The sequence below is a fragment of the Somniosus microcephalus genome, chromosome 11, assembly GCF_052327205.1.
Source record: "Somniosus microcephalus isolate GS21.2 chromosome 11, FLI_Smic_1.0, whole genome shotgun sequence".
NCBI classification, from domain to species: Eukaryota; Metazoa; Chordata; class Chondrichthyes; order Squaliformes; family Somniosidae; genus Somniosus; species Somniosus microcephalus.
The window spans coordinates 87,244,159-87,258,856 of record NC_140997.1 but is presented as its reverse complement, the minus strand read 5'-3'; the positions used below and the strand labels follow the sequence as shown (position 1 = coordinate 87,258,856).

Below are 14,698 nucleotides of genomic sequence, written 5' to 3'. Positions count from 1 at the left end.
GCTAGTGGGGGGAGAGGGACTGGACACTCTGCTAGTGGGGGGAGAGGGAGTGGACACTCTGCTAGTGGGGGGAGAGGGTGTGGACACTCTGCTAGTGGGGGGAGAGGGAGTGGACACTCTGCTAGTGGGGGGAGAGGGTGTGGACACTCTGCTAGTGGGGGGAGAGGGACTGGACACTCTGCTAGTGGGGGGAGAGGGAGTGGACACTCTGCTAGTGGGGGGAGGGAGTGGACACTCTGCTAGTGGGGAGAGGGAGTGGACACTCTGCTAGTGGGGGGAGGGGGAGTGGACACTCTGCCAGTGGGGGGAGGGGGACTGGACACTCTGCTAGTGCGGGGAGGAGGACTGGACACTTTGCTGGTGGGGGGAGGGGGACTGGACTCTCTGCTAGTGGGGGAGGGGGACTGGACACTCTGCTAGTGGGGGGAGGGTGACTGGAAACTCTGCTTGTGGGGGAGGGGGACTGGACACTCTGCTAGTGGGGGAGGGGGACTGGACACTCTGCTCGTGAGGGAGGGGGAGTGGACACTCTGCTAGTGGGGGGAGGGGGGACTGGACACTCTGCTAGTGGGGGAGGGGGACTGGACACTCTGCTAGCAGTGGGGGAGGGGGACTGGACACTCTGCTAGTGCGGGTGGGGGACTGGACACTCTGCTAGTTGGGGAGAGGGACTGGACACTCTGCTAGTGGGGGAGGGGGACTGGACACTCTGCTAGTGGGGGGTGGGGGACTGGACACTCTGCTAGTGGGGGAGGGGAGTGGACACTCTGCTAGTGGGGGGAGGGGGACTGGACACTCTGCTAGTGGGGGAGGGGGACTGGACACTCTGCTAGTGGGGGGAGAGGGAGTGGACACTCTGCTAGTGGGGGAGGGGGACTGGACACTCTGCTAGTGGGGGGAGAGGGAGTGGACACTCTGCTAGTGGGGGGAGAGGGAGTCGACACTCTGCTAGTGGGGGGAGAGGGAGTGGACACTCTGCTAGTGGGGGAGGGGGACTGGACACTCTGCTAGTTGGGGGAGGGGGCCTGGACAGTCTGCTAGTGGGGGGAGGGGGAGTGGACACTGCTCGTGGGGGAGGGGGACTGGACACTCTGCTAGAGGGGGGAGAGGGAGTGGACACTCTGCGAGTTGGGGAGGGGGACTGGACACTCTGCTAGTGGGGGGAGGGGGACTGGACACTCTGCTAGTGGGGGGAGAGGGAGTGGACACTCTGCTAGTGGGGGGAGAGGGACTGGATACTCTGCTAGTGGGGGGAGAGGGAGTGGACACTCTGCTAGTGGGGGGAGGGGGCCTGGACAGTCTGCTAGTGGGGGGAGAGGGAGTGGACACTCTGCTAGTGGGGGGAGAGGGAGTGGACACTCTGCTAGTGGGGGGAGAGGGAGTGGACACTCTGCTAGTGGGGGGAGAGGGACTGGACACTCTGCTAGTGGGGGGAGAGGGAGTGGACACTCTGCTAGTGGGGGGAGAGGGAGTGGACACTCTGCTAGTGGGGGGAGAGGGTGTGGACACTCTGCTAGTGGGGGGAGAGGGAGTGGACACTCTGCTAGTGGGGGGAGAGGGTGTGGACACTCTGCTAGTGGGGGGAGAGGGACTGGACACTCTGCTAGTGGGGGGAGAGGGAGTGGACACTCTGCTAGTGGGGGGAGGGAGTGGACACTCTGCTAGTGGGGAGAGGGAGTGGACACTCTGCTAGTGGGGGGAGGGGGAGTGGACACTCTGCCAGTGGGGGGAGGGGGACTGGACACTCTGCTAGTGCGGGGAGGAGGACTGGACACTTTGCTGGTGGGGGGAGGGGGACTGGACTCTCTGCTAGTGGGGGAGGGGGACTGGACACTCTGCTAGTGGGGGGAGGGTGACTGGAAACTCTGCTTGTGGGGGAGGGGGACTGGACACTCTGCTAGTGGGGGAGGGGGACTGGACACTCTGCTCGTGAGGGAGGGGGAGTGGACACTCTGCTAGTGGGGGGAGGGGGACTGGACACTCTGCTAGTGGGGGAGGGGGACTGGACACTCTGCTAGCAGTGGGGGAGGGGGACTGGACACTCTGCTAGTGCGGGTGGGGGACTGGACACTCTGCTAGTTGGGGAGAGGGACTGGACACTCTGCTAGTGGGGGAGGGGGACTGGACACTCTGCTAGTGGGGGGTGGGGGACTGGACACTCTGCTAGTGGGGGAGGGGAGTGGACACTCTGCTAGTGGGGGGAGGGGGACTGGACACTCTGCTAGTGGGGGAGGGGGACTGGACACTCTGCTAGTGGGGGGAGAGGGAGTGGACACTCTGCTAGTGGGGGAGGGGGACTGGACACTCTGCTAGTGGGGGGAGAGGGAGTGGACACTCTGCTAGTGGGGGGAGAGGGAGTCGACACTCTGCTAGTGGGGGGAGAGGGAGTGGACACTCTGCTAGTGGGGGAGGGGGACTGGACACTCTGCTAGTTGGGGGAGGGGGCCTGGACAGTCTGCTAGTGGGGGGAGGGGGAGTGGACACTGCTAGTGGGGGAGGGGGACTGGACACTCTGCTAGAGGGGGGAGAGGGAGTGGACACTCTGCGAGTTGGGGAGGGGGACTGGACACTCTGCTAGTGGGGGGAGGGGGACTGGACACTCTGCTAGTGGGGGGAGAGGGAGTGGTCACTCTGCTAGTGGGGGGAGAGGGTGTGGACACTCTGCTAGTGGGGGGAGAGGGAGTGGACACTCTGCTAGTGGGGGGGAGAGGGACTGGATACTCTGCTAGTGGGGGGAGAGGGAGTGGACACTCTGCTAGTGGGGGGAGAGGGAGTGGACACTCTGCTCGTGGGGGGAGAGGGACTGGATACTCTGCTAGTGGGGGGAGAGGGAGTGGTCACTCTGCTAGTGGGGGGAGAGGGAGTGGACACTCTGCTAGTGGGGGGAGAGGGAGTGGACACTCTGCTAGTGGGGGGAGGGAGTGGACTCTCTGCTCGTGGGGGGAGAGGGAGTGGTCACTCTGCTAGTGGGGGGAGAGGGAGTGGACACTCTGCTAGTGGGGGGAGAGGGAGTGGACACTCTGCTAGTGGGGGGATGGGGAGTGGACAATCTGCCAGTGGGGGGAGGGGGACTGGACAGTCTGCTAGTGCGGGGAGGAGGACTGGACACTCTGCTGGTGGGGGGAGGGGGACTGGACACTCTGCTAGTGAGGGAGGTGTCTGGACACTCTGCTAGTGGGGGGAGGGTGACTGGACACTCTGCTAGTGGGGAGGGGGACTGGAAACTCTGCTTGTGGGGGGAGAGGGAGTGGACACTCTGCGAGTGGGGGAGAGGGAGTGGACACTCTGCTAGTGGGGGAGGGGGACTGGACACTCTGCTAGTGGGGGGAGGGGGCCTGGACAGCCTGCTAGTGGAGGGAAGGGGAGTGGACACTCTGCTAGTGGGGGGAGGGTGACTGGACACTCTGCTAGTGGGGGGAGAGGGAGTGGACACTCTGCTAGTGCGGGGAGAGGGAGTGGACACTCTGCTAGTGGGGGAGGGGGACTGGACACTCTGCTAGTGGGGGGAGAGGGAGTGGACACTCTGCTAGTGCGGGGGAGAGGGAGTGGACACTCTGCTAGTGGGGGGAGAGGGAGTGGACACTCTGCTAGTGGGGGAGGGGGACTGGACACTCTGCTAGTGGGGGGAGGGGGCCTGGACAGTCTGCTAGTGGGGGGAGGGGGAGTGGACACTGCTAGTGGGGGAGGGGGACTGGACACACTGCTAGTGGGGGGAGGGGGCCTGGACAGTCTGCTAGTGGGGGGACAGGGAGTGGACACTCTGCTAGTGGGGGAGGGGGACTGGACACTCTGCTAGTGGGGGGAGAGGGAGTGGACACTCTGCTAGTGGGGGGAGAGGGTGTGGACACTCTGCTAGTGGGTGGAGAGGGAGTGGTCACTCTGCTAGTGGGGGGAGAGGGACTGGACACTCTGCTGGTGGGGGGAGAGGGAGTGGACACTCTGCTAGTGGGGGGAGGGAGTGGACACTCTGCTAGTGGGGGGAGGGGGAGTGGACACTCTGCTAGTGGGGGGAGTGGGAGTGGACACTCTGCCAGTGGGGGGAGGGGGAGTGGACACTCTGCTAGTGGGGGGAGGGGGAGTGGACACTCTGCCAGTGGGGGGAGGGGGACTGGACACTCTGCTAGTGCGGGGAGGAGGACTGGACACTCTGCTGGTGGGGCGAGGGGGACTGGACACTCTGCTAGTGGGGGAGGGGGAGTGGACACTCTGCTGGTGGGGGGAGAGGGAGTGGACACTCTGCTGGTGGGGGGAGAGGGAGTGGACACTCTGCTAGTGGGGGGAGAGGGTGTGGACACTCTGCTAGTGGGTGGAGAGGGAGTGGTCACTCTGCTAGTGGGGGGAGAGCGACTGGACACTCTGCTGGTGGGGGGAGAGGGAGTGGACACTCTGCTAGTGGGGGGAGGGAGTGGACACTCTGCTAGTGGGGGGAGGGGGAGTGGACACTCTGCTAGTGGGGGGAGGGGGAGTGGACACTCTGCCAGTGGGGGGAGGGGGAGTGGACACTCTGCTAGTGGGGGGAGGGGGAGTGGACACTCTGCCAGTGGGGGGAGGGGGACTGGACACTCTGCTAGTGCGGGGAGGAGGACTGGACACTCTGCTAGTGGGGGAGGGGGACTGGACACTCTGCTGGTGGGGGGAGGGGGACTGGACACTCTGCTAGTGGGGGAGGGGGACTGGACACTCTGCTTGTGGGGGAGGGGGACTGGACACTCTGCTAGTGGGGGAGGGGGACTGGACACTCTGCTCGTGAGGGAGGGGGAGTGGACACTCTGCTAGTGGGGGAGGGGGAGTGGACTCTGCTAGTGGGAGGAGGGGGACTGGACACTCTGCTAGTGGGGGAGGAGGACTGGACACTCTGCTAGTGGGGGAGATGGACTGGACACTCTGCTCGTGAGGGAGGGGGAGTGGACACTCTGCTAGTGGGGGGAGGGGGACTGGACACTCTGCTAGTGGGGGAGGGGGACTGGACACTCTGCTAGCAGTGGGGGAGGGGGACTGGACACTCTGCTAGTGCGGGTGGGGGACTGGACACTCTGCTAGTTGGGGAGAGGGACTGGACACTCTGCTAGTGGGGGAGGGGGACTGGACACTCTGCTAGTGGGGGGTGGGGGACTGGACACTCTGCTAGTGGGGGAGGGGAGTGGACACTCTGCTAGTGGGGTGAGGGGGACTGGACACTCTGCTAGTGGGGGAGGGGAGTGGACACTCTGCTAGTGGGGGGAGAGGGAGTGGACACTCTGCTAGTGGGGGAGGGGGACTGGACACTCTGCTAGTGGGGGGAGGGGGACTGGACACTCTGCTAGCAGTGGGGGAGGGGGACTGGACACTCTGCTAGTGCGGGTGGGGGACTGGACACTCTGCTAGTTGGGGAGAGGGACTGGACACTCTGCTAGTGGGGGAGGGGGACTGGACACTCTGCTAGTGGGGGGAGGGGGACTGGACACTCTGCTAGTGGGGGAGGGGAGGGGACACTCTGCTAGTGGGGGGAGGGCGACTGGACACTCTGCTGGTGGGGGAGGGGAGTGGACACTCTGCTAGTGGGGGGAGAGGGAGTGGACACTCTGCTAGTGGGGGAGGGGGGACTGGACACTCTGCTAGTGGAGGGAAGGGGAGTGGACACTCTGCTAGTGGGGGGAGGGTGACTGGACACTCTGCTGGTGGGGGGAGGGGGACTGGACACTCTGCTAGTGGGGGGAGAGGGAGTGGACACTGCTAGTGGGGGAGGGGGCTTGGACACTCTGCTGGTGGGGGGAGAGGGAGTGGACACTGCTAGTGGGGGAGGGGGACTGGACAGTCTGCTAGTGGGGGGAGAGGGAGTGGACACTCTGCTAGTGGGGGGAGAGGGAGTGGACACTCTGCTAGTGGGGGGAGAGGGAGTGGACACTCTGCTAGTGGGGGAGGGGGACTGGACACTCTGCTAGTGGGGGGAGGGGGACTGGACACTCTGCTAGTTGGGGGAGAGGGAGTGGACACTCTGCTAGTGGGGGTGGAGGGAGTGGACACTCTGCTAGTGGGGCGAGAGGGAGTGGACACTCTGCCAGTGGGGGGAGAGGAAGTGGACACTCTGCTAGTGGGGGGAGGGGGACTGGACACTCTGCTAGTTGGGGGAGAGGGAGTGGACACTCTGCTAGTGGGGGTGGAGGGAGTGGACACTGTGCTAGTGGGGCGAGAGGGAGTGGACACTCTGCTAGTCGGGGGAGAGGGAGTGGACACTCTGCTAGTGGGGGGAAGGGGAGTGGACACTCTGCTAGCAGTGGAGGGAAGGGGACTGGACACTCTGGTAACAGTGGGGTGGGGGGCTGGACACCCTGCTAGCAGTGGCGGGGTGGCAGGGTGAGGGGTGGGGGCAGATGCACAAAAGGTCTGTCAGATTAACAGAGAATTCAGGGGCAATTCAAAGCTGGAGAGGATTGCAGATGTGATTGGCTGAGCCCATTAAGGGGTTTGAAGATGAGGATGAGAATTTTAAATTTTTCACACATGGGGCTGGGGGAGCCAGTGTTGGTCAGTGAGGACGACAGTAACGGGCAAGCGGGACAGGATGAGGATAAGTTAGAGTTTACGGAGGATGGAGGGTGGGATGCCAGCAAGGACATTGTTAGAGTCATCAAGTCTGGAGGAGACAACGGCACCTGCAAGGCTTTCCGGGTCGAAGAGGCTGAGGACATTGTTGTGGAGGTTGAAGTAAACGGTCTTTGTGCTTGAAATGATGTGAGGTGTGAAGCTCAGCTGGGGGTCAAACAGGACGGCAAAGTTCAGCCATCGACAGTGGCTGAAATCATTGGTGAGGGTGGTAGAGTGAGTGCCAGAGCTGAAGTCTTCCCAGGGTTGAACTGGAGAAACCTACGGCCCATCGAAGCTTGGATGTCAGACAAAGACTGAAATCAAACAAATGCTTAAAACAAATCAGAACGCATGATTTTAATTCAGGTTTTCACGCACCACGGCTGTTCTGAAGTTATGGGCTTTTTGGGGCTGTGTCAGCTGTTTTGAATCTGTTGGTCAGCTTTGGCTGACAGTGCAGGCTGGCCTGTAGGAGGTGTAGGTGTGCGATATACAGGTGTATGTGGGAGATGTCTCTAACCTGTGATTCCCTCCTTAGGTGATGATATGATGGATGGAGCCTTTGAGCTTCTGGGGTTGAAATGGCTGCCACACCTGAGCCGAAGCCAGGCCAAGGAATTGACCCCATTCGAAGTGGGCGACAGGCACTGGCAGACGAGCATTGACTGCCTGGTATCCAGTCCAGCTCTGGTGTGCGTGCTGCGCCGTGTGGGTGCCTTCAGTGCATTGGCTGAAATCCTCACCGCAACGAAACCCAGGGCCAATCTGTTCAAGGAAAACCATGGCAACCTGGAGAAAGTGATGTCGCCAACCCCGGAGCTGGCCTTCAGACAGGCTGCTTTGTTCTTCACTGACAGGGAGCTGATGTCAGGTATAATGCACATTTCGTCTCACAGGTGGAGAGGCCCTCCCAATGGAGGAAAGGTTAACATAGAAGATAGAAACATAGAAGATAGGAGCAGGAGTAGGCCATTCGGCCCCTCGTGCCTGCTCCGCCATTCAATGAGATCATGGCTGATCATCCAAATTCAGTACCCTGTCCCTGCCTTCTCCCCATATCCCTTGATCCCTTTAGCCTTAAGAAATATATCCAACTCCTTCTTGAATATATTTAATGAATTGGCCTCCACTGCCTTCTGTGGTAGAGAATTCCACAGGTTCACCACTCTCTGGGTGAAGAAATTTCTCCTCATCTCTGTCCTAAATGGCTTACCCCTTATCCTTAGACTGTGACCCCTGGTTCTGGACTCCCCGGCCATCGAGAACATCCTTCCTGCATCCAGTCTGTCCAGTCCTGTCAGAATGTTATAAGTTTCAATAAGATCCCCTCTCATTCTTCTAAGCTCCAGTGAGTATAAGCCCAATCGACCCAATATCTCCTCATACGTCATTCCTGCCATCCCAGGTATCAGTCTGGTGAATCTTTGCTGCATTCCCTCCATGGCAAGAACATCCTTCCTCAGATAAGGTGACCAAAACTGCACACAATACTCAAGATGTGGTCTCACCAAGGCCCTGTACAACTGCAGCAAGACATCCTTGTTCTTGTACTCGAACCCTCTCGCTACGAAGGCCAACATACCATTTGCCTTCTTACCCGCCTGCTGCACCTGCATGATTACCTTCAGCAACTGGTGCACAAGGACACCCAGGTCTCGTTGCACTTCCCCTTCTCCCAATCTATTGCCGTTCAGATAATAATCTGCCTTCCTGTTTTTGCCACCAAAGTGGATAACCTCGCATTTATCCACATTATACTGCATCTGCCGTGCTTCTGCCCAATCACCCAACCTGTCCAAATCATACTGGAGTTTCTCGGCATCATCCTCACAGCACACACGCCCACCCAGCTTTGTGTCGTCTGCAAACTTCAAGATTCAAGATTATTTTATTGCCATATGTAACTGGTACAATGGAATGCTTACTCCCCACTCACTCTCACAATATAAGTATAAATATAAAAAGCAAAAGTAAAAACAAGTATAAATTTAGAAACAATAAGCAAATAAGCAAATAAGTATAGCAATGACAGTCCAAGTTGCAGGATATGATGAATAGTGCAAAAAGCCTCTATTACCACTGGAAGTAATAGTAATATAATATGATAAGTATATGGTAGTATAAGTATAAGTTAAAATGCAGTGTGCAATGTACAAATGAGTTATAAGTTAAGGTTGAGGTACAAGAGTCCTATGTGCACACAGTCCAGTGATCAAGAATGTTCTTGAGCGCTCACGGTTCATGTGATATACAGTTCCAGGGTGGGGGGGAGAATGTGACTATGATATGTGGGTCAGTGCGGTTAGCAGTTCAGTAGGCGCACTGCCTGTGGGTAGAAACTGTTCTTGAACTTGCTGGTCCTGGTTCGGATGCTGCGGTACCGACGGCCGGACCGCAGGAGGGAGAACAGTTCGTGCCCAGGGTGATTGGGGTCCTGGATGATGGAGCGGGCCTTGTTCTGACACCTGGTCTGGAAGATCTCCTCGATGGACGGAAGTGCACACCCGATGATCTTTTCTGCCGTCCTCACAACCCTCTGGATGGCTTTCCTGTCCTGTGCAGTGGTGTTACCATACCACACATTGACACCACCCGTCAGGACGCTCTCTATGGTGCCGCGGTAAAAGTTCACAAGCCGCTGTGTGCTTATGCCGCATTTCCTCAGGCACCGGAGAGGGTAGAGGCGCTGGTGTGCCTTCTTCAGCATGGCCTCAATATTGTGGTTCCAGGCCAGGTCATCGGAGATCTGCAGTCCCAGGCATCGACTTCCACTGGTGTCCCGTCTATGCTGATGGGGCGGTGGTTCCCTCGGTGGCTTCTGAAGTGTACGATGAGCTCCTTAGTCTTGCCAACGTTCAGGGCAAGGTTGTTGTCATTGCAGCATCTCATCAGCTGGACTATCTCATCTCTGTACTCCGTCTCGTCATCGTTGCTTATCAGGGCAATTACAGTGGTGTCGTTGGCAAACTTGATGATCCGGTTGTTGCTGTGTATGGCTGTACAGTCATGTGTAAACAGAGAGTACAGCCAAGGACTGAGGCAGCAGCCTTGTGGCGCTCCAGTGTTGAGGACCAGAGTGGATGAGATGTTGTTTCCTATTTTCACCACTTGAGGCCTGCCAGTCAGGAAATCCAAAATCCAATTGCAGATGGGGGTGCCCAGGCCTTGGTCCCTCAGTTTCAGGACCAGCTTGGAGGGAACAATAGTATTAAATGCAGAGCTGTAGTCAATGAACAACAGTCTGACGTAAGTGTCCCTCCTGTCTAGGTGTTCCAGGGCAGTGTGTAGTGTTAGGGAGATGGCATCGTCCACAGACCTGTTCGCCCTGTATGCGAACTGGAACGGGTCCAAGGAGTCGGGGATGATGCTGTTTGTGTGTGTCATGACCAGCTTTTCCAGGCACTTCATGGCTATAGGTGTTAGAGCCACGGGTCAATAGTCATTGAAGCCTGTTACCTTGGTCTTCTTAGGTAACGGCACAATGGTTGTCTCCTTGAAGCACACTGGTACAACAGACTGCTGCAGTGAGATGTTAAAAATGTCCGTGAACACAGGAACCAGCAGGTCTGCGCAGGTCTTGAAGACATGGGGTGAAACCCTGTCTGGGCCGGCTGCCTTCCGTGCTTTCACCTTCCTGAAGGTTCTCCGGACTTCGGACTCAGTCAGCTGTAATGTGTAATCCTCTGGGCGGCTGGGGGTTTTGATGGCTGGCTCAGTGTTCATAAAAAGTGTTCAGCTCGTCTGGTAGGGAGGGATCGGTGTTGGTGACTCCCCTTGTAGTTGGTAATGGCCCTTAGTCCCTGCTACATGCGTCTGGCGTCGGAGCCCCCGCCGTACTGGGACTCCAGTTTGTTCTTATAGTCTCTTTTTGCTGTTTTGATGGCCTTTCTGAGGTCATACCTGGCCTTCTTGTAGAGTTCGGTGTCCCCTGATTTGAAAGCGGTACACCGTTCTCTTAGTTTGTTGCGGATGTCTGAGTTCATCCATGGTTTGCGGTTGGGAAATGAACGGACAGTCTTGGTAGGAATGCAATCATCCACCAGTCTGTTGATGTATCCAGTGACGTGGCCTGCATACTCATCCAGGTCTGGGTTCTTGAAAACACTCCAGTCCGTCATTTCCAGCCCGCCCTGCAGTTGTAGTTCTGTGTCCGCTGTCCAGCTTCGCACCGTTTTCACTGTTGTGGGTGTGCTCTTTAACTTCTGTTTGTAAACAGGAAGTAGGAGCACGGAGGCGTGGTCTGACTTGCCGAAGCCCGGCCGAGCAATGGCTCAGTAGGCGTGTTTTATTGTTGTGTAGCAGTGATCTAGAGTTTTTAAAAGATGTAATAGCAGAGCACTTGGAAAACAGTGACAGGATCGGACAAAGTCAACATGGATTTACAAAAGGTAAATCGTGCTTGACTAATCTACTGGAATTTTTTGAGGATGTAATAGATAAGGGAGATATTACATCTAGTTCCCTCATCTAGATCATCATTTATATATATTGTGAATAGCTGGGGTCCTAGGACTGATCCCTGCGGTACCCCACTAATCACTGTCTGCCACTCGGAAAAAGAGCCATTTATTCCAACTCTTTGCATCCTGTCTGCCAACCAGTTCTCTATCCAAGTCAGTACCCTGCCCCCAATCCCATGTGCCTTAACTTTACACGCTAATCTCTTATGCGGGACCTTATCGAAAGCCTTCTGAAAGTCCAAATACACCACATCCACTGGTTCTCCCTTATCTATTCTACCAGTTACATCCTCAAAAAATTCCAGTAGATTAGTCAAGCATGATTTACCTTTTGTAAATCCATGTTGACTTTGTCCGATCCTGTCACTGTTTCCCAAGTGCTCTGCTATTACATCTTTTATAATGGATTCTAGCATTTTCCCCACTACCGATGTCAGGCTTACCGGTCTATAATTCCCCATTTTCTCTCTACCACCTTTTTTGAATAGTGGGGCAACATTAGCTACCCTCCAATCCATGGGAACTGTTCCAGAGTCTTATTGAATTTTGGAAGATGACCAACAATGCATCTGCTATTTCTAGGGCCACTTCCTTAATTACCCTAGGATGTAGATTAGCAGGCCCTGGGGATTTATCGGCCTTCAATCCCGTCAATTTCCCTAACACCATTTCCCTACAAATACTGATTTCTTTCAGTTCCTCCCTCTCATTAGACCCTATGTTCCCCGACATCTCTGGGAGGTTATTTGTGTCCTCCTTTGTGAAGACAGAACCAAAGTATGTATTTAATTTCCCTTGTTAGCCACGGTTGAGTCACCTTTTTTGATTTATTTTTATGCCAAACAGGGATGAACAAATTCTGTAGTTTATCCATGCGATCTTCAAATGTTTGCCATTGCCTATCCACCGTCAACCCTTTGAGTAACATTCCCCAATCAATCCTACCCAACTCGCGCCTCATACCATCGTAGTTTCCTTTATTTAAATTCAGGACCCTAGTCTCTGAGTCAACTACTTCACTCTCCATCTTAATGAAGAATTCTATCATATTATGATCGCTCCTCCCCAAGGGGCCTCGCACAACAAGATTGCTAATTAATCCTTTCTCATTACATAATACCCAGTCTAAGATGGCCTGATCTCTAGTTGGTTCCTCGACATATTGGTCCAGGAAACCATCTCGTATGCACTCCAGGAATTCCTCCTCCACAATATTGTTACTAATTTGGTTAGCCCAATCTACAGTATTTGTAGATTAAAGTCACCCATGATAACTGCTGTGCCCTTATTGCACGCGTCTCTAATTTCCCGTTTAATGCCATCCCCAACCTCCTGTTTGGAGGTCTCTATACCACTCCCAGTAACGTTTTCTGCCCCTTGGTATTTCTACCCATACAGATGCCACATCATCAGAGCTAATATCCTTCCTTTCAATTGTGTTAATCCCCTCTTTAACCAGCAATGCTACCCACCTCCTTTTCCTTTTTGCCTATCTTTCCTGAATATTGAATACCCCTGGATGTTGAGTTCCCAGCCTTGGTCACCCTGGAGCCATGTTTCCGTAATCCCAATCATATCATACTCGTTTGTCTCTATTTATGCAGCTAAGTCATCCACCTTATTACGAATGCTCCTCGCATTAAGACACAAGGCCTTCAGGCTTGTTTTTTTAACACTCTTACACCTTTTAGAATTATTATTTACTGTGGCCATGTTTGAGTTAAACCCTTGATTTCTCTGACTGCCACCTTTGTTTTTCTCCTTCCTTTCTTTTGCTTCTATCCTTGTTTCCCTTTCCTCTGTCTCCCTGCTCAGGTTCCCAACCCCCTGCCATTTTAGTTTAAACCCTCCCCCAGAGCACTAGCAAACACTCCCCCTAGGACATCGGTCCCGGTCCTGCCCAGGTGCAAACCGTCCGGTCTGTACTGGTCCTACCTCCCCCAGAACCGGTTCCAATGTCCCAGGAATTTGAATCCCTCCCCCTTGCACCATTCCTCTAGCGATGTATTCATCTGAAATATCCTTCTATTTCTACTGTGACTAGCACGTGGCACTGGTAGCAATCCTGAGATTACTACCTTTGAGGTCCTATTTTTTAATTTACCTCCTAACTCCCTATATTCAGCTTTTAGGCTCTCATCCCGTTTTTTACCTATATCGTTGGTACCTATATGCACCATGACAACTGGCTGTTCACCCTCCCCTTCCAAAATGTTCTGCAGCCGTTCTGAGACATCCTTGACCCTTGCACCAGGGAGGCAACATACCATCCTGGAGTCTCGTTTGTGGCCGCAGAAACGCCTATCTATTCCCCTTACAATAGAATTCCCTATTACTATAGCTCTCCCACTCTTTTTCCTCCCATCCTGTGCAGCAGAACCACCCACGGTGCCAGGAGGGTCACAAAGGGACAGAACATAAGAACAAAAGAAATAGGATCAGGAATAGGCCAATTGGCCCCTCGAGCCTGCTCCGCCATTCATTAAGATCATGGCTGATCATGGGCTCAAAGCCACTTCCCAGCCCGCTCCCCATAACCCTTCACTCCCTTATCTTGCAAAAATTTTTCTATCTCCACCTTAAATGTATTTAATGCCTCCACAGCTCTCTGGGACAGAGAATTCCACAGATTTACGACCCTCTGAGAGAAGAAATTCCTCCTCATCTCAGTTCTAAAAGGGCGACTCTTTATTCTGAAACTATGCCCCCGAGTTCTAGATTCCCCCACGAGGGGAAACATCCTCTCTGCATCTACCTTGTCGAGCCCCCTCAGTATCTTATATGTTTCAATAAGATCACCTCTCGTTCTTCTAAATTCCAATGAGTATAGGCCCAACCTGCTCAACCTTTCCTCATAAGTCAACCCCCTCATCTCTGGAATTAACCTAGTGAATCGTCTCTGAACTGCCTCCAATGCAAGTATATCCTTCCTTAAATAAGGAGACCAAAACTGTACGCAGTACTCAAGGTGTGGTCTCACCAATACCCTGTACAGTTGTAGCAGGACTTCCCTGCTTTTATACTCCAACCCCCTTGAAATAAAGGTCAACATTCCATTTGCCTTTTTGATTACTTGCTGTACCTGCATTCTAACTTTTTGTGTTTCATGCACAAGGACCCCCATGTCCCTCTGAACTGTAGCATTTTGTAATCTCTCCCCATTTAAATAATAGTTTGCTTTTTTATTTTTCCTGCCAAAGTGGATAACCTCACACTTTCCCACATTATACTCCATCTGCCAAATGTTTGCCCACTTACTTAGCCTGTCTATATCCCTTTGCAGATTATTTGAGTCCTCTGCACCACTTGCTTTCCCACCCATCTTTGTATCATCCGCAAACTTGGCTATATTACACTCGGTCCCTTCATCCAAGTCATTAATGTAGATTGTAAATAGTTGGGGCCCCAGCACCGATCCCTGTGGCACCCCACTAGTTACTGTTTGCCAACTGGAAAATGACCCATTTATCCCGACTCTCTGCTTTCTGTTAGTTAGCCAATTCTCTATCCATGCTAATATATTACCCCCAATTCCGTGAGCTCTTATCTTATGCCATAACCTTTTATGTGGCACCTTATCGAATGCCTTCTGGAAATCCAAATACACCACATCCACTGGCTCACCTTTGTCCACCCTACTCGTTACCTCCTCAAAGAACTCCAGCAAATTTGTT

General features: G+C 54.6%; 1 protein-coding gene across 2 annotated transcripts in view; it reads left to right on the top strand.

Moving 5' to 3' along the window:
• The first annotated feature begins 7,106 nt into the window (after positions 1–7,106).
• Positions 7,107–14,698, top strand: part of LOC147110697 (dynein axonemal assembly factor 8-like) — a 603,273-nt gene continuing 595,681 nt past the window's right edge. For both annotated transcript variants that reach the window (XM_086000918.1, XM_086000916.1), the window contains exon 1: positions 7,107–7,435. In XM_086000918.1, coding sequence (XP_085857044.1) covers positions 7,111–7,435 — 325 coding nt within the window. In that variant the 5' untranslated portion in view covers positions 7,107–7,110. The remainder of the gene's footprint in view (positions 7,436–14,698) is intronic.